At 41.3% G+C, this 20,741-nt stretch overlaps 1 protein-coding gene across 2 annotated transcripts in view; it reads right to left on the bottom strand.

Moving 5' to 3' along the window:
• The window catches only part of gxylt2 (glucoside xylosyltransferase 2), a 54,668-nt gene that overhangs the window by 18,703 nt on the left and 15,224 nt on the right, over positions 1-20,741 (bottom strand). For both annotated transcript variants that reach the window (XM_069679107.1, XM_069679108.1), the window contains 4 exons: positions 16,782-16,980; positions 15,704-15,835; positions 2,568-2,819; positions 2,115-2,238 (listed from right to left, as the gene is read on the bottom strand). In XM_069679107.1, the coding sequence (XP_069535208.1) occupies positions 2,115-2,238; positions 2,568-2,819; positions 15,704-15,835; positions 16,782-16,980 (707 nt within the window). The remainder of the gene's footprint in view (positions 1-2,114; positions 2,239-2,567; positions 2,820-15,703; positions 15,836-16,781; positions 16,981-20,741) is intronic.

Below are 20,741 nucleotides of genomic sequence, written 5' to 3'. Positions count from 1 at the left end.
ATACAGATACAGGTTCTATCTAATGCACGCAGAAACAGACACACACTCACACACACGGAACTAAGAGGTTAATATATAACCATGCTCAAACATAACTACCTGTGGCACCGACAATCGTGCCTCCAGATATTGATACACTGAGTGCCCATCACGCACGCACCAGACAACACAGCCATGTGATCCAGCAGCAAACATATGTAAATAAACATTTAAAGCCTACCTTTCTTTGATGGTCAGCACGCAGAACTTTAAATATAAAATCCTGACCTTCTGGAGATTTAAATAATTAATGCTGTGCTTCGTGCATAAATGTACACACTTTACATTTTCGTTTCTGTTGGGCAGTGGGATTGCTTCACTGGCTTTAACATCAACCCGTGCTTCGACATATTTCGTACAGTGACCTGTGTTTTTTCTGCGTGTTCAAGAACACAGTGGAAAGAAATTTCCAGAAAGTTGAATATGCCGGTCGGGGTCCGGTTTATATAAGGATGACTGAAATCCGCCGTGTAAATAGCAACACCTCTGCCTGCAGGTGCACTGGGCCCTTAAAGGGAATGACAGCTGGCACTCTGATTGGTTTGATTCCTGTTATGCCGAAAACATGCCTATGAGATCCAGGGGTTTAAGGCAACCTCTTAGGGCCATGCACTTTAGCCTTCCGCCGTCTAAATAGGGCCCTCTGTGTTTTTTGACGTGTGTATGTGCTGTCGCCTCTACGACGCATTGATGTTACATCGACTCTATTGATTGAAAAGTTGACACCAGGTCTGTGACAGTAATGTTAAACCAGTAAGCCTGGTCACCTTATGTAGCCAACAGTAGGCTACTAAATCAAAGTTTCGTCATTGTCACGTTACAGGTATTACTCTTACGTAATAACAATTTAATATATTACCTCATCGCTCTGCATCCTGCAAAAAGTTGTGTTTTAAAGAGAAAAAGTATTAAAAAGAAGATGCATATCCCATTCAATTCCTTTCCAAAACAAATGCATGCGCTGGCAAGAGCCACATCTTTACGACACTGGGTAATGGTGCTCTTGGCAAATGCAGTTTTCGTCTCGGAAAACCACTACAGATTCCGTCCACAGGGGTCAGTAAAATCAACACAAAATGAAATTTCCTCACAGGGGCTTTAAATGTCCATTTGAGGTTGAGTCCAATATTAACCCTTGTGCAGTTTGGCTTAAGCTTCCTGTCTATCTTTTTATGTCTCCCAAGTCAAACCTGTCTCATCCAGTGCTCTCATGCCCATCAGTGTATGAATGTGCGTGTGAATGGGTAGATGTGACAGGTAGTGTAAAAGCAGCTTTGAGTGGTCGCAAAGATTAGAAAAGTGCTATATAAGAACATTCCATTTACCATTTACAGGAGTGGGATCAGGTGTTGCAGGGGTTGAGCTGTAGCTGCAAACCATCTCAAATCAACTGTGCTATAAATACTAGGCTTCAACTCCACCACGCTGCTAGAGTGTAGACTCTGCTTCAGTATCAGTCAGTCTGATTCCAGCCATTCCTTTGAAATCTGCAGCCTGTTTTGCATGATTTATTCATACCTGTTCTCCTTTGCCTGTAGTTGTGCTCAGTCCAACTCCTGACCTCTGTTCCACTCCTGTACCTGTACAAATACTTTTTGGATTGCACCTGGATCAGCACTCGTGCACTTTCTCCTACCTTGCTCTGCTCCCCTCCAGGCTTACAGCTCATCCCCTGCATTCCACTGACCAAGAGAATTATCCACTCATATCAAGTGTAATTAATACATTCTTCATTGTACCATTACCTGCCTCAGTCTCTGTGTTCGCCTACATCTGGCTGCTGCTGCTTGAACTCCGCTGCTACCTGAAGCCATCGTGGCCTCATGTGTTTACTGTTTCAGATGCCCAATTGAGGCTGGTTTATTATCAATAAAATACTTTATGGGGACATTGCTGATAGTGTGAAACTGCTGTTTTGAAAGTTCAGACTTGTTAGTAGCTTGTTATACCTTACCTTTATGTTATGCCTTTCTCAGACTGTCCACAGAGCATTATTGAGCATTCTTTGTTGGGGGTACACAATAACGTGTTAATATCACTGTAAATTGCATGAGTTTACTGTTAAAGGACTGTACCTGGATTGTAGTGAAAGATAATGTTAAGGAGATCCTGGTCTCCCCAGGTGATGTGGTTTTTGTACTTCTGATACAGTGGATGTAGAAGATCCTCCCATGAGAGGCCACTTGGGATCATACTGTTCTGAAATACCAACAACAATGTACACTTACATACAGCTGAGGAGCATTTCTCTAACCAAAAAACATCATCAAAGGGCATATTTAAATTTCGTCTTCCATTTGCAATCTGTGGTAGTTTTAAGGGCTAAATTGAGGTCTGAGGAGAAAAGTCCGCTATGCAAGTGTAGTAATCATAAAGCTTCAATCACAACCCAGTCAGAGAAATCAGCCTGTTGGAAACAAGTCATGGAAATATGGAATCCTTCAGAATAAAACAAAACAAAAATCACAGTTTACTTAAGCTGTCTATTGATCGTAGTGTGAGAAAATATGTTTGTGTTTTGAGCTTACTTTGAATATTGTGCTGCGAATCCGGGTGAGATTCATTAGCATGACTCCAGAGTTGACCCCTGTGACTCCATAGAAAGGGTGGCGTGCAAAGCGGCTGTACCAGCCAATCTTTGGGACCTCATGTTCTGGGGCCATTGCTGCCAACTGGGTGCTGTTGAAGGACTTCAGGAGACTCCAGATATCATCCATGGGCCGCAGGAAAAGCACATCAGTGTCAACGTAGAGTAAAGAGTCCACTTCTTTCAAGATGACCTTGGAGATCACAATCAATAACACATTTTTGAACACATATTTAAAGTAAAAAAAAAAAAGGAATGGGCATCATACAACAGTTAGTTCCAACCAAGTCATCTGATTGGATAAGAGGCATTCCATGAGTGGCGATATAGAGAACAACATAACTGGGACTTTCACTGCGTGTACTATTCCCCCTTAACTCAGTGTTCTGAACGCTATTAAATAACACTACAGCCCATCGTGTATGTCTACATTAATCAAGCTGGTACCTCTGAATCACACAGCAGACTCTTATTTCAATGGTTGATTATAAAATAAAACCTATGGATAAATGTACATGAAAAAAGCAGCTGATCTGTGGTAACCTGTAGACACAGAGTGCAGGAGAATGTTTGGGTTGCTCGGCAACAAAACTCTAGTTTCAGTTAAGTTGTGGAACTAGTTCAGTTGGTGGAGCAAAAAACAATCTGTTGTTGATTGTTACTACTATCTGCAGCTTGTTTAACTGTTGTATAAAAGCAATATCACACTCGAGGTCATGATGTTGTACTGAATATCATCACGGCTGTGATTCGGTCGTAGGCACAAGGCTACAGGCTGACTGCCGCAGATAACTCCCTCTCATGTGATATTGCTTAAATATTACACAATGAAATTCTCTGATATTAACTGAGAAAATGTGCATTGTGAATGTCTTAACTTTGGGGTTGCAGTACATGTCCTCAAATGCTTCTAAATGGAAAAGTGCATTGTTTTCTCACAGTGTCATACTTCACTGTTGTAGTAGGTACTATAAATAAAATGACCATGATCGCGATGCTAATTCTGCTGCTAGTTATGCTAGCTGTATGGGGAGTTGTTTGAGCAATGTGCTACACTCTATAGTTGATTGAATATGCATTTGTTACTTTGATAATGTGACAAGTTGTGTTTCTTTGTGTATTTTTGTTTTACAGTACCTTTATTTGGGAGGCAACAAATAAACAGCCTGAACCTGGAAGACACTGTCTCACATTTGAGAACAGTCTACCTATCTTCTGCTAAACTAATGATGGCCATCAATGATAAAAGTTATTTTTGAATTATTTCTCAGGTAATGACATGCAGGCTTCTTAGGGCCCGATCAGACAGAACGCATTTTAGCAGCTGGGGACAGCTTTTTTGTCATTCTTTTCTTTTTGCGTTGCAGAGCGCCTCACATTTTTCCGCTCAGTGCGCCTTGCGTTTTTGAGGATGCTCTGATCGCTCGAGTTGAAAAAACTTCAACTCAAAGCAGAAAAGCGCCCAATTTCATGGCCGTTTTTTCTCATTGTCCAATCGGATGAAAGGAGAGGCGGGCCTTCTGTCAGAAGACAATATAACGGTTAGATTAATGACAGCTATGATTCGGTGGTTGCCTTAACAACAGCAGAAAAAAAAGGCGCAGCAAGCTGCTCTTTTCTTTTTTGACCGTAGGCAGGGCGGTGCGCCTCGTGTTTTACAGCCTGCAAAACACGCTCTGTCTGATCGGGCCCTTACTCAGATTTACTGTGAATTGCTGGCTGTAGTGACTATTTGTGTTCTTACTGGCTATTGTCCCAAAGTGAACTCATAATCTATTGAAATTAATCATTAAGTAATGATTTACAAAGATATAATTATGTCATGACTTTAATTGGTGAAGCAGGATTATTAATTCACTGTGAAGTACAAAGGGGCATGTATGTATGTATGTATGTATGTATGTATGTATGTTTATATGTAAATGTATAATGTTAAGTTGAAATATTCAATTTTGTATTTTTTTTTCAGAGGCCTGTTTTAGGCCAACCATGTCAACCGTGTATAATTAAAGTGTTGAAAAATGAAAAATAAAAATATAACAATTTAGAGGAGCAGTCTGAAAGTGTGTTTCTTTGTTTTTCACCAAAAAATTTGTATGTAATGATTTATTTACATATTACCAACCCCATGTAGTGCTCATTACAAATGGGAGCCCCAAAACTGAGTTTATTCTTTTTGCTAGAGTAATAAACTACTTTTCTTATTTCGAAAAATACAATATTCTCTGTGCACCTCTACAGTATATGTGTAATGTATATTCTAATCGGTTATCATATTGTTATTGGCCTAAAAAAACAGATAATTACTGGTTTGTAATACAAATGGGGATTTTTTCATTCAAAGTTTGGACAAATAATCTGTCTCCCTGTGGAATTGATGGAACTTTTTGGCCGTGCAAGAAGTCTGAGCTCCAGCTTTTTGGTCAGTAAAATGCGAGTATAATTGTATTGATTTTTTAGCACTAAGTATCTTGTTTATCAAACATTTATTTAATCGTCGGCCAGTATATAGGAGTCAGGAGTTGTTGGCTTTCCCCCAGAGAGATTACAGCGGACCGTAGTGATGAAAAGTCCGCTACTTCTTTAGTAACCACCTGCAGTCAGTCACCGTCACAAACAGAATCTCCTACTGGCGAAGTTCAACTAGCTCATTCATTACTTATACAGTCTCTGGCTAATAACCGCTAGCTACACTAAGGAGCATATAGCCTAGCTTCATAGCTGTAGCTGGCTGATTCAAGCGGCCCGTCCATAGTCCTCAGCCATAGGCTTCAGCTCTTTGCCTGCCTCTGGATTTGCCGGCTCTGGCATTCCCAATATGGTGACCCCCAATTCAGGCTTCAAAATGCGTCTCCAGAAACCAACGGGTGACGTCACTGAGATTGCATAACAGATGCTGCCATGACGCTTACATGTCGCGCACATTTGTGGTGCTCACATCTCTCCAAAAAGGCTATGAGAGCTCATGAAGAGGATGAGAGTGTGGATTTTCAGTATTGACCATGACCAAACAAGGGGGACAAGGGGGGTGGGGGGATAACTCAAGAGAAGCATGATGTAAAGCTTAATCCAAAAGGCAACTGGACTTGGTTGAAGTTCTTGAAGACGTTTCACCACTCATACGAAATGCTTGGTGGACAGAGCTACAAATATAAGCCTCTGTAGGTCATTAAAATGATAATAAATGTGTAATCAAGGTGGAGTTGTTAACCTGAGCTGCTGACCTAGTATCAGTGAGAGTCGTTGGTACCCTCTGGTGTTGATGGGTCCTTAGGCTCGCATGATCCCGAGTGTGATCTCAACTGTTTGGGCAGAGAATTCAACACTGCATTGTAAGTGGGTGATGGGTAGTGTCTATCTTTTCCAGAATATCTCTTCCACCACTTTTTTTCTCCCATCTCATGGAGGTCGGTTAAAATATGGGTTTTACTAAAGTGCAGTGCCTGACGTTGCTCTCCCAGTGCCACTACAGGATGATATCACAGCAGCTGCACCTGCTGCCGGCAACTCCACTGAATTTTGAGGTGAGTGTATAAAGAGTATGTTTGTAACAGGCATTGTATTAACAATGACATGACTGCTTGGCTTATATGGTAAGAAACGGTTCTAGCGAGATAAAATTACTTTGGCAAAGTAAGGCTAATGTTAACGTAACTGTTTTACAGCTATAAACACGAATATTATTGACATAGCTGAGATAAACTAGAATTGTGAAATAACGTTATGTTCTGTTTCATCCTAAGACAGAACCAGTCAGCACCAAACATGCTGCAGGACAGGTTAACATGAAGCCTAGCAAAAGAAACAAAGGTGAGTCATAATGGGCAGCATTTCTTTCATATCATACAGAAACAAAACCCGCGTGCAGCTTTCTCTCACCGGGTGCAGCGTTTTTTCTCTCACAGCACAAGTGCTTCATCCCAGCTCTCTCCAGCCGCCCTTCCTGGCTAATGTTAGCTAATGCTTGTGATGATTTGCTGGTTCGCCTGCGTAAATTGCTGTTTGGTTACGAAGCACAATGCCTTACTTATGTCTTACTTTTCATCTGATCAGATTTTTGTTTTTTTGTTGGACCAAAGCTAGCTGTTTGGTTACAATAAGCCTACTTTTAATACAACTTGAGCTGGTGACCGAAACAAAGCTCTCCATACTGCGTGCTCATTTAGACACGTTCTCTATAAATACAGCAGATACCGACACACACTCACACACACTCACACACACATGCAATTAGGAGGTAAATTAATTACCATACTCAAACAAAACTACCTGTGGCACCAACAATTGTGCCCACAGATATAAACATAAAAGGTAGTTGGTTACGTGGTTGGATTATTTAGAAGAGAGCATGCCAAATTTGTAAGTAATTCAACTTCAATTAAATGATTTATTTTCCTCCCTGTCTGCCTGTCTTGTATCGTTGAGAGCTGATATTGTTGCGTTATACACTCACCAGCCACTTCATTAGGTACACCTGAAACCTGACACCTTTGAATATAATGCAGCTCAGTCCAGCCCCACCACCAATTATGACCTTGACGCTGAAATGTCATTGAATACACACCTCTATTACAGCTTAGGAAAAAGCCTCTACATTACAGGCAACATAAAAGCAAATCTTAAGGCTGAGCTGGTGTATTGGATTACAATAGATTTTTCATTGTACCTAAGCCTGTGCGTGTATATTCCAGAGATAACTTTTTGGGGGAGAAATAAACTGAAAGAGGGTCAGATATAATATGAATAACGGTACCACTTGTCAGCTGTTCTCCGGTACTGCAAAGGTTTAACTCCCACCCACCCCTCTCACGGTCTCGAAGTACGAGTGGCATTTCATGTGTTTTTTACTGTTGTTAAGAGTATCCTCAGGAGTTGCACATGCAAACTGATACTGTCAGATAAAAGTGGCCCTCAAATGAGCAGATATGACCCCATTAGTTGTGCTAGGCTTGCACTTGCTGCTAGCCAAAGTGAGCTTGTTAGCTACATAGAGACAGCAGCATGAGTTTGGCAGAAAAGCAGTTAAAGTTAACGGTAGTCTAATGCATTAATAATGCAATACTATAATCAACAACCTTATAATGATCATAATTTGTGAATAAAGCTGTGTCATAAAATGAACTTCTTTTTAAGTATAAATTATCTCAGGTACACCCTGGTGTGTATTTCAATGACTGTATATATAGATGGATGATGCGTCTCCATCTGCTCCCATTGTACCAAAGTGATGCCAAAATAGCCCCCGTGAAAGGCGTTGCTATCTTGTGATGGTGACATCATATGGAGCCAGAGCCTGTACAGTAGAGATCGGCAGGTGGCGCCGCCGTAGCCACTTCCGCTAACCAAAAAGCACACTTGACTAAATTAAAACTGATTGGCTGCAGGAGCTGTATTTGTCAACAGAGCTGTCAATCATCATTTTGACAGCATCAAATAACATGAAAAAAATTAACACTTGGACGTAAATCAGCATGATAATAACTAGCTATAATGACAGAAACCATGTTTGAGAAAAATTTATTTGGCGTGTATTTTGATTTTATAGTTTGACCCTTGTCCCACCTGTTAACATGAAGGACGCGGGCTTTATGACCTATACTGCAGCCACACTCGAAATGTTTTGGCTTCACTTTTAGGGAGCTGTCTTGTCGTCTATCTATATATACAGTCTTTGGTGTATTTTTACATAGCATTCCGGCGTTAAGGAAGCGAAACGTACGCAAGGTCCAAACAAACAGCGCGGTTCCGCCCTGCCGGCTCCGCTGTTTACACAGACGGCGTTTCGCCTCTGTTACTACCTCCCATGCCGGCTCAGACAGAACATAACAGAGGCGTAATAATCCCGCCTTAAACTGGCAGTGTAAAAGGGGCTATGGAATGTGTAAATTAGTCAACAAATAAAGATAGTGATGCTCTCACAAAATCATTACATAAAATAAAATAGACTTTATTGATCCCCATGGGGGGAATTCACTTGTTACAACAGCTCAAAGTAAAGGACAAGAGTAAAACAAGTGATAGATTCAAGACAAAATGACAATAAAAAATGACATGATAAAATACAATAAATATATACACTATGTACACCTTTCACTTATCATAGATGGTTAAGTCTTTGTACAGTAAAATTACACAAAGTCAAAGTCATATGTATATCCTTTAAATCAGTCTAAAACATAGAGCAGGCCAAGTTCAGCATAACTAAACTGACATAAATTAAAAAGCTTGTGTTTCACCATTCAGACTTCTTTCAAATAACATCCAGGAAGAGACCTTAGATTGATGCGAACATTCAGTCATAATGTGAAGTAATTAATGTGGTTTCTGTGAACATATAAATACAACAGTGACAGCCGTGCTGAGTGCTGCTGAGTGATTCACTGGCACTGCTGGTGAACTACCTGAATGCAGTAACAACTTGTTGTCACTTGCTGATTTTTCTTTTGTATGTAACCTCCCCACTGTGTCCTCCAAACAATATGTGCTTTCTGAACTCCACTTCAGTCACAAGCACCTGGATCTGTGTAAGGCAGCTCATTTCCTTCCTTTCGGTTGTTTCTGTGATTTACCGTAAACAACCTCCTTTGATCAACCGACTCATTTGTATGCATTTCCATTCACAAGGTGCTTTGCATTGATCATATATGGTGTAATGTGGGCAGTTAGAGGGCGTAATAAGAGGCTTATTCACATGTGCACATTTCCAGGTGGATTTTAATATAGAAAGGGAACATTGCATGCAGGTGTGCGTGCGCACGGTTTTATAAATCTGGATTATTTTTCCCGCATACCATTTCCAGGTTTTCTCCGTACATACAGTTTTAGTGTGGATTCTTCGCACTCTTTTATAAATGAAACCACTGAACATTGGTTCCACAGCATGTTAGAGAGAGATCGTCTGACCTAAGAGACAATTCACAGCAGGATGTATGAACGGGCGATAACCTGGGTCAACACTTGGATACAACAGCAAAGGACAACAGCAAAGGACTGAACTCCCCTTCTTTCACAAGATGGCACTTTACCAAGGCTTTCATATTAGGATACAGCTTGTGGGATTAAACAGATAGTGGAAAAACTTCCGTATAACTAACAAGAAAAATGGATACGCTTTGGAAGCAAGTACAAAAAGCATAACGGAGTGGTTTTTCCGACATTTTATGTCTTTTCCAAGTTTGTCAACAGGCAAAGATAAAAAATGATCCGAGCTTCACTATATCCAACGCCAGCAGTCATGCCTCACCCAAGATAGAAAAGCCTGTAAAGTACAGCAATTAAGCCCCTGTGACTGTACACAAAATAGACATCCCAGCTGAACCATCAGGAAGCCAATCCAGTCCTGGTCCAAAGAAATTGGATGAACCAGACTGTCAGTGTCCAATACATAAAAAGCGTCATCCACTGAAAAAAATGTAAACTCTTCAGAGAAAATTCCTTCGACACAAAGCATGTCAGAGAAAATAGCATCTGCTAAAGATGTTATGGGTCTACTCAACGCATGGCAAAAGACTACAAGGTGACAGTGAAGTGCTTTGAGTGCAACAGTGACAGACGCGTTGCAGCCTTGCCTCCAGGTCTTCCTCCTGAAACAACGCAGACTGTAATTACCAAGAAAGATGAAAGTGGGAAGAAAAATGACATTTCATCTCCTTCAGTTACGTCCAAGTGCACTAAGATTTGTGGAAATGCGGACAGCTTGCACTCCAAAATCTGATTGGTGAAAACAGACAAAAAAAAAGACAATTAGGATGTATGCAGTGTTGGACAAACAAAGTAAGAGTTCTTCAACCTGTTTGAAGTTAAAGCCAACTCCACCCTATACCAGGGTTATTATAGTTAATGAAAACTAAGGAAAATATAAAGACTAGCAGTGGAAAAAAAAATGTTGTTAACTGAAATAAAAATAAAAACAACAGATTTAAAAACAAAAAAACTAAAGTAAAACTATAAGGGAACATCTCTTAATGATGTACTCCTTAGCAGACCAGACTTGAACAATACCCTGTTGGGAGTTCTTTTGTGGTTTTGAAAAGAAACCATAGCCCAAAGAGCAAATGTGCAGCAAATGCTCTATTGTTTTGTTGTGTAAGAAAACCACAGCTACGATACCTCTGGTATCAGGACAATGACATCACCAAGAACGTGGTTGAGTACAGGATGAAGGTCCATGTATTTGAGAACAGCTCCTTGCCTGCTATGGTAATTTACTGCATGAGACAAGCGGCTCAAAATGCTGAACAAGAACACGGTGCTGATACAAGACGATTAATCGAGAGACAATTTTATGTTGACGACGGTCTCACATCAGTTGCCACACCTGAAGAGGCAATAGATCTCCTCACATGAACCAGAGAGATGTTGGCAAAATCAAAAAGGTGGCATGAAACGGCAGAAGACTGCACCAAGGGTCTGAATGATTTGGACCTTGGAGTGGATCCTCTTGCTCTTCAGGAGAGAAAAAAAGACCCCTTTACCTACCTTGTGTCTCACAAAGAAAGGGCATTCACTAGAAGGGGTGTGTTGTCAACAGTCAACAGTTTGTACAACCCCTTAGGCTTTGTAGCTCCCATAACAATGCAAGGGAAATCATTAGTGTGAGAATTGTCGTCTGAACAGAACGAATGGGATGCTCTTCAGCAGAAGCAGAATGGAACTTATGGAAGGATTCTTTGAAGGCTATTGAAGACCTGCCCATACAGAGGTGTTACATTCCAGTCTCGCTGTCTTCTACCCAAAGTAAGAACTCTTTTCATCTTTTCAGATGCTTCCACAGAAGCGATTGGAGCTGTGGCATAATTGAGGGCTACAGACCCTGAGGGACAGTACTTTATGAGCTGACATAGGATGAGATCGATAGTGATGTGGATGCTGTGAAGTTTTACACAAGCCCTTTTTACACTGTGGTTCTGCCTCAGCGCAACAACGAAGCTCTGCAGTCATGCAGCCTTTGCCATTTTACATTGGACCAAGCAATGCCGACATAAAGCCGCCCCAGTGTGTGTTTTTATATGGCGTTCCTTTGTTGCGGAAGCAAAATGTGCGTGAGGTGTAAACAAACAGCGCATGCTTCAAATACACACACACACACACACACACACACACACACACACCACTGTATAACAAGCTGGATAACACTGAATCAAACAATTGCCAAACTCATTCATGTTTTTGCCCCTTTTAAAGGAAAATCAGATAATGCAGAAAGAAAAGGATGGAAATGTTTTGAGGAACCGTAAGCATAAGTGAGCTTTCACAAGCCAAAGCTGTTATCATTCATTCTGATGAAAGCCTTCAAGGAGGAATTGAAATGTCTCAAAGGTAATAAAACATGCACCAAACAAAACAGACTCAAGAAGCTAAACCCAGTTGTGGATAAGAATGGTCTGCTTTGCATAGGAGGACGTCTTTCTTCTGCTGACCTGTCGAACCAAGACAAGCATCCTCTAATCATCCCAAACATCCAGTATCCAGCTGCTCGGATAGCTCCCCCTGTAGTGTGCCTTCCTCGATTAGCAACTTGTTGATGAAAGTGTCTCACAAGTAGTGTGGCGATACACTACTTGTGAGAGCAGCTGGATACTGGATAGTTGGGAGTAAGCGTCTGGTGTCATCCACAAGGGTGTTACCTGCTGCAAACTGCGAGGAAGGTTGGAGGACTAAAAGATGGCAGATCTGCCTGCTGACAGGCTCACTCCAGAACCTCCATTCACCAGTGTCAGCCTTGATGTCTTTAGGCCATGGTCTGTCATGGCACATAGAACAAGAGGAGGAAGAGCTGACATCAAATGCTGGGCAATGCTCTTTACATGTTTGTTAACCAGAGTGGTGCATATAGAACTGATTGAAACCTCGTCAACAGACAGTTTTATGCCCTTAAGAGGTGTTTCTCAGTTTGTGGTCTGGCAAACCGGAGCTGGGCATAAAAACAGATGATACTACGTTCAAAAGTTACCTACAGGACAAAGGATGCTCCTGGGTGTTTAAACCACCACCTGCTTCTCACATGGGTGGCTCCTGGGAGTGGCTCATTGGAGTTCCTAGACGCATACTGGATGCAATGTTGCTTCTGACAGGGCCCACACGTCTCACACATTTAGTCCTGAGCACATTCATGGCAGAGGTTATGGCTGTCATGAATGCCATATTCCTTGTGTCTGTTTCCACTGATCGGGATATGCCTACAGTGCTAACCCCAGCAATACTCCTCACTCAGAAGTACCCGTTCTCTTTGTGTTAAAGCAATCAGTATTGTTATTATTTGTTTCTGTATTGATAAAAAATTCACTGAATCACAGACAGGTCTCGTTTCATTTTTATTTAAAAACAAATATATATAACACAAGCTTTACATGGCTGCAACATGGCCTTCCTTGGGCTTCCATCACCGCCACCATTCGGCTCATTAACCCAAGGAAGGCCTGCGACTCAGCCTCAATCCTGTCCATCTGCTGCAGCAGCGAGGCATGCATCTCTTGAGTCTGCTGCAAAGACCTCTCCTCCTGCTCATCTGCCTTCTCCAACAGGTGGAGCAGCTCTGTGTTGCTGTCCCACTTCCTTTTAACTATGAACAAAAACACAATAAGTTAAAAAAATTATACAACTAAATAGTGTTCAACATATAACCAGCAAAAAAGGGTCAGGGTGTTGCAAAGTATATAGATACATATTTTATTAACCCACAAAGGGAAACTTGTAAGGGGTGATATGACTACACCAGGATATATGCATAGTAGAAAAGTATGACCATATGACCAGTGTAAATCTTACTATGTCTGGGCCACAGCTTTGGGTAGTCCTGAGCAGAGCTGCTCAATGGTGCAGGCGAGCTACTGGTCAAGGCCCCGTTGCATCGATCTTGGCGTCATCGATTGAAGATACCTCTAGAAACAACACAATAAGAACAATGAACATAACCAAATGTTAAGTAATGAGCCTGTGGCAAAATGTAGCATGCTTATTTTACTAGCATGCAAGTGCTAGCTATTGTTACCACGGTGATGCTAGCAAAGTAGCTAGCTAGCTGTTTGTGAGCTTACATTACCCAAAGATAACTACAGGGTAGAGGACTGCATTGAGATTGGGACGCACCGGGTCCCATGGAACCCAACGCAAATGCCGCTTGAGTGGGTGCTTTAAACTTTGACGCGGTGATCAAAAAATAAAAAGCTGGATTTTCGCAGGATGAAAATTGTAGAAATTGATCCTTTTATGTATGTAAATGATCACACTGTCTTTTGAATAATAATAAACACCAGGCGAACAGAAGTCCTCTTTGCCTACATGACTGTACAGGATTCAATGAAAGTCCTCTGATTCTCTCGCTCCTTGCGTTTTAATGAACCCGATTTATTGATGTTCCAGAACCATTGAAGCAATCCCACTGCCCAGCAGAAACAGGAGAGACGCTGTGTGCCTTTACGCACGAGGCACAGCGGCATAACTTAATTTATTATTTAAATCTCCAGACGGATAGGATCTTATGTTTATTAGAGTTCTGTGTGCTGACCATCAAAAAAAGGTAGGCTGCAAATGTTTTACTTATTGTTGCTGCTGGATCAATTGGCTGTATTCTCCAGTGAGTGCGTAACGCTGGACAGTGTATTAATATCTGTAGGCATGATTGTCGGTGACACAGGTAGTTATGTTTAAGGTAATACATTAACCGCTCAGTTCCGTGTGTGTGTGAGTGTGTGTCTGTTTCTGCGCGTATTAGAGAGAGCGCGCATCAGAATGAGCATGCATAATGGAGAGCTTGGTGTCGGTCTCTGGCTGCTTTTGGTCCGTGCGGGACTTGAGCAGGAATCTAGAAGGAAGCAGGCGTGTGTTGAGGAACAGAGAGCTTTTCCTCGTCTTCTGGCATCACCAGCGTATGCACATTGTGCCCCTCTTTATTAATACTAAACAATCAAATAACGTTTATTCCTTTTCGGACGGGAAGACACGAAATCAATGGAAGTCTATTGTGCGGGCGGGAATGGTCAGAATCTTGGCGGGAGTGGAAAACTTACATTGCGGGAGCGGGCGGGAATGGTCAGAAATTCAACGGGAGCGGAATTAATACCTGCGCAGGGCTCTACTACAGGGTTTAACATAACATTGATTTGAAAATGAATACCACACCAAGCATCCCAGTAATGCATGGCTGGTAACAAGGCAAACAAAAACATAACTTACCATTATCAGTAGAGTTTTGAATATGAAGCGAGTCCTCAACTATCGACTCCAGAATGACCGTCACTGAGTTTAAGGCCCTTGTTAGTTGGCACGCTGGTCTGTCGCCTAGCACAGAATCAAGCACCTCGATTTCTTCTAGGGCGACCGCTTCAGCTGAGGTCCTTCTTCTGGTCCAGGTAATCTTTCTTCAGTTTTTTTTAGCTTGTTACTGATCTGCTCGACACTCCTGTCGAACCCCGCTGCAGCCATCTCCCACCTGGTCTAGTCCAAAATTGCTTTTGTCCTGGTCGATCCCTCCAGCTTGCTCTGGATCTCCTGTGAGTACCAAACTGCAGGGAGGCAGCTGGTCCTCTCAGCCAACCACTGCTTCGCCTTCGTATCTATTGCCTTCGTTATTTTGTTTGGCTGTAGAAAAATGGCGGACACTCTCGTTTGGTTTGTCTTTTTGGTCACGACAAAGTCACTCAAAAAATATGACTCATATTTTGTATTTTTCACCCGCAATCTCGTTTTCACAGCAGCAGGTGAGCCGCGCATGAAAGGCGGCTCGTAGTTACCTGTTGAAACCCGACTAATGAGACACACAGCTGCACAAGAGCTACAATCTTTAAAAACAGTAAAAGAAGGTCAGTATTTAACAGAAAACGTCGCACCTCAATCAGTGCATTGATATATAGCGAACATGCGTGTTTTCTGATGAGCATGTGTGAGACGCTGCTGCAGGTATGGGGGAGACAGAACGCAAGGGGCGAGTGTCCAAACAAGTTAATAGATTGCGGACGACAATCTTTTTGACAGATAAAAAAAGACACAACAGAATTAGTTGGCAAATATACTTGACCCCCTTCCCACCCCATTTATGCATGGTGAGAATATGAAAGGAGATAAGGGCTGCAGTCTTACAGGGAGGAAGAGTCTCTGAGCAGCACAGGGCTTGAAGAGTTTCTTCCACTCGTCAGCGTTCCCCACAGAGAAGGTTATAGGGTATATACTGTACTGGAACTTGGCTAAGGCTGATCGAGGCCACTGGTTCAGCTGGAAGTAAAGCAACATATCCCAGTTGAAACAAAGCATGAGTCAAAGTTCAGTAAGAAAAACAGTGTGAAAGAGAAATTACTAAAGATCATCATTCTGAAAGCTATTCTCTCTTTCTCTGGGCTTATCAACATAAAATGGCTTGTAAAGACAGCCGTTTAAAACAATAAAAACATGTCTTGTGATACTGTGTAGTTCTGCATGAAACACATGCAGCCACCAGCTATTGTCTTAATCAGGAAGGCACTCTATTTAAGACTTTTACACTTTATTGTCCCCAGTGGGGAAATTCTTTTTCACAGCCAAAACTCTTAGATCAACACCACATGTAACATCAACAGCATCAAACAACAACATCAATAAGTCCAGAGTATACAGCTAAAGCTTGTGTTATTGAGTAATTTATTGGTTGTGGAAACAGAATAATGGTTTAAATTGTTTATTCATCCAATTGTATTAATGATTCACCTAAATGACCTATTTTACAACTGCATTTTTTATTAATTGTTATTAAATCTCCTCTTCCCTGACCTTTTTCTCCCTTGGATGATCTTGGATGAACACTGATCTCACACATGGCTTCTTAAATTCTGCAAAACTATTCAGCTGACAGAAATCCTTCAAAGAAGTTTAAACCCTGCCCTCCAAAAGGTGTCTTTTAACTAATACAGGTCCTTAAGAAAATGCAGGATTTCTAAGTGATATATTACTTTCCAGCCATGAGATAAAGGGGTTACATGTTTGAATGAACCAGAGTAAATCAAAGAGGCATACTTAAAAATGCTCTGATCTTTAAACTTTTTATCACAAAGAGAGGGGGAATATTCATTATGACCTGGATTGAATAAGAAGTATAAGGTTTCTATGATATCACAACAAACTTGTGCCCTTTTGTAAAAAGCTGCACTGTATTCAATTGGGCACCAGGCCAGTGGATGATTCTTACCCTCTCTTTAAACTGTGGGGCCAAAGGGTCCTCGGCAAAAATGTGGAACCTGATCCTCCTGAGGCTGAATAGGAGGGCTGATTTAGCCATGGTAAGGGTCTCGTCCAGCCGATTCCCACAAGCCACCACAGCCAGGTGCATGACTTCTTCCGCCCGTGTGTGCTTGATCACAGGTCGAGCCACATTACTCCTTGGTTTACTAAAGGACAAATAAAAGACAGGTATGAAAAGTGTACTAAACAGTGTATTACAATACAATACGAAAAAAAGAAAATATAAAATAGCTAAACTAAACAAGAGTACAGTGTTTTATTAAACTGGAAGGTACAATGAAGATAGAGAGGCAAAATGCATTTTTAATTATAGTCTGTGTTGAAACTAAAATGGTAGAGAAAGGGCCGAGCTATTTGAACGAGTTTATAAATTATTTCTTTTTAAACCAGTATTGAGATATAATTTAGAAAGGAATGATTTCATAAAACGTAAGCCCTTATGTAGCTTAAGCTACATCTCTTATACTTACCTAGCTGTATTTGCATAGCTGGCGACCACTCAAAGTGCTTCTGTACTACATATCACATTCACACACAATTGGCTATGCAGTGTCTTGGGTACAGTCCCTTGCCCAAGAACACTTTGACATGTAGACTGAGAGAGCTGGGGATTGAACCTCCAACCTTCCAATTGAAAGACGACCGACTCTACCACTGAGCCACAGCCATCCCTTTATGTTGTTTTGTTGTTATGTGGTTTTTAAAAAATTGCATTAAATTATGCTAATATTTTTTGCAAAGCAAAGCTCACTTTTTTGTAAACTTTGCATGTTTTACTTTGGGAAAACTGACTTATTTATCTTGAACTGTATAAGGTACACTATTAGTAGCAGGGATTCCCACACACAGACTTCACTTGGGCGGGCCGCCCAGGTATATTAACGGCTGCCCAAGTATAGTTGCCGACCCATTTTAGTATTTTTTTTTTTAATCCATCCGAGAGAACGAGGTCACCTGCGATCGATTAAATAGTGGCACTGGGCAATCTAGCCCCTACCCTCCCATACCTGATCGTTCCGACATTGCGGGGAGGTTTCACCTACTGAAAGTCACGCATGCTTTGCAAAGAAACAGAGAGAACGTTGAAGACCCACACACAGTGGATGTTATTTTGGCTGACCCGAATTCTTCGAAAGGGCGACTGTGACTCAGTGGTAGTCGGTCGTCTCTCAATCGGAAGGTTGGGGGTTCGATCCCTGACTGCTACAGTCACATGTCGAAGTGTCCTTAGCTAAGACACTGAACCCCAAATTGCTCCCGGTGGCATAGCCATTGGGAATGAATGGGCATAGATCTGATTGGAGAATGTGACATGTATTGTAAAAGCAGCTTTGAGTGGTCAGAAGACTACAAAAGCGCAATACAAGTACAGTCCATTTACCATTTCGAAGCTTCAATCGCTTCCATGGTAATTGACGGCAAAAATCAGGATTTTAATTTTTTTTTCAACGTTAGGAGACGAGCAGATATAACACAGACCTGTTGCGGTCTGACCGGTTGCGATCTGTCCGTATTTCCGCACACAGTTAATATAAAGTATAAACTATCTGTTCACATGCTGTGAATGACACAAGCAGGAGCTGTAACCTACGATCAGTTCATCATAGTTTATAATAACGCAACGCGGGGAGGACACAGACATTTAATAACATGGATCTGTGTGTTAGTCACACGGATCTTTCGGTCTGTCTGTCACTGTTAACAGACACTCCAGTCTGCTGTGTAGTTCATATATTTCACTGATAACCACAGAGCTGTAGAGGAGCATCAGCATCAGGCTTCGTGATCAAACTAAGTTTTTTTGTTTTTAAGTATTTTTCAGACCTGTGGGAAACACTGAGTATACTTGACAATCTCAATTTTCAAATTATAAATTGGCTTTGTATATAAGCCAATATAAATGCCATTAGCTTAAGCTGTTAACCAGTTGCTATTAAATATATGATTGCTTTCTTTGAGGTTGTTACATTACTAATGATGTGAGTTACAGAATTATTCAAATCAAATCTCTTGCGATAAAAAATTGTACTCTTTCAAATCCTGGATTTGATTTTATTGTTTTTCGGTATTTAGAATATATTAAGTAAATGAGACTAGACTTTTTTTGTCCCCTATGAAGCCCTTTTTGGGGCATTTGCCATGTTCAAAAAGTCATGAAAGTTGGCAGACACATCAAAGTCGACGAAAATGCGAGTTTGATGTTTCAGAAATGGGGCATGGTGACTTGGTTCCATAGTGCCACCTTGCATGGTCAAGGCTCAGAATGGGCCTTTGGGGGGTTGCAACAAGTAAAACTGAAAAAATTAGTCAATTGATTAGCAGAGATTGATTAGTCCTCGTCGCACTGATCGCAGGCTCGACTCCCGTTCTGCCAATCATTTGGTGCATGTCATCTCCCACTCTCTATTCCCAACATTTCCTCAAATAATAGCAATAGCCAAAAAAAGAATCTTACAAAAAAAAGAAGAAAGAAACTGTTAATGTACTCCTCAGCGCCCTGCCGCAGGTTTCCTGCCAGAGAAAAACCTCACAGGTGATCTGGCAGTCTTCCAAAAAGCTTTGCCAGCTTACAATGTCCAGAGAATCAGGTGGGGACAATTTCCGGAGTGGTCCTTTCACAATTATAGCACACAACAGGATACTGTCGTGTCAGACGCGTTCTCGCCTTCTGGAAAAACTGTTTGCTTAAGGCGATGGGTGCAGGAGGCAGGACATGATGAAAAAAGTACGTAGCAGTTGTAACTCAGCGCTTTTAACATTTCCATCAGAAATAAAACAGCTTTTATTTTGTGAGAGATCACAGGAAGTCCCCTCTCCCATTAGCGCTATCTTAATGGCGGAGCTTTTAAGTTCAGTTAAAACAATGCAGTACTTGACTCCTGGAAGTCAAAGACGTGTTGTTTTAGTTACATTCTGCTCAACAGAGACGATTATTTTTTTTTTTTTTCATTTTTTAAATCAATTCATTCTCAATTCTTGTGATTTTGGCGCTGGTGATTTTGCTTTGGCACTGGCTTAAACCTCTTTAGGGGGGCGCCAAAAATGCTTCTAAGCGTGAACAACCCTGATGGTTCAATGGAACAGCCCCAAAAGTACATTTCACCAAGAATTATGAAATTTGGTGGGCAGATGCAGCTTGTGAAGATCTACAAAAAGCCTCCTGGGGCCATACCCTAAGTCCAACAGGAAATCAGCCATTTTTTTTATAAATTTGTAAAAAATAGTGTATTTTTGGCCATTTCCAGGGGTCATACTTAGATTAACTCCTCCTACACTGCATCCGATCCACGTGAAATTTGGTGTGCAGCTAGAGGACAGATGAATGATTAAAAGTTGAAATCTTATACAAAACTCATAGGGTGTGGCCATGGCGAGCCCTCAAATTTGCATGATTCGCCATGAAACAGGAAGTGGTCTGTAACTCATGTGTACACTACAATCTAACTGAAACTGTTCAAGTATGATGAGGGTCCCGGCCTGAACACATAGGCAATATTCAGTTATGAATATAAAGCCACCTGGTGGCAACAGGAATTTTTATGTTTTACCCCACAAGCTAGTGCTCTAAGCTGGTAAAAAATATCCACAAATTTAGACTTGATTTAGGTTTGGGGAAAAACTCTAACTTTTTGTCGGAGGCCGCGTCCGTGGCGGCGCGGCAAATTACAATTTTGTCTTGATGTCTCGCCATCAAATTTCAAAATGCTATAACTCAGCTATACATAGTCATATCTGTGCCAAATGTGCTTAAATAGAGTCCCGGCCTAAACACATGTAAATTTGAAAAATTGCATTATAGTCAAAGTGCCACTTGGTAGCACTGGTGCTCTCAACTTCAAAAAGTTAAGAGCATCAGCAAAAATTTAGGAGCAACCACCGAAATTTAAGGAGCACCACATGGTTTTGA

The sequence above is a fragment of the Semicossyphus pulcher genome, unplaced genomic scaffold, assembly GCF_022749685.1.
Source record: "Semicossyphus pulcher isolate SPU_LCO1_2020_fin unplaced genomic scaffold, fSemPul1.0.p SCAF_3, whole genome shotgun sequence".
NCBI lineage: Eukaryota > Metazoa > Chordata > Actinopteri > Labriformes > Labridae > Semicossyphus > Semicossyphus pulcher.
This window is presented reverse-complemented; position numbering and strand designations above follow the sequence as displayed.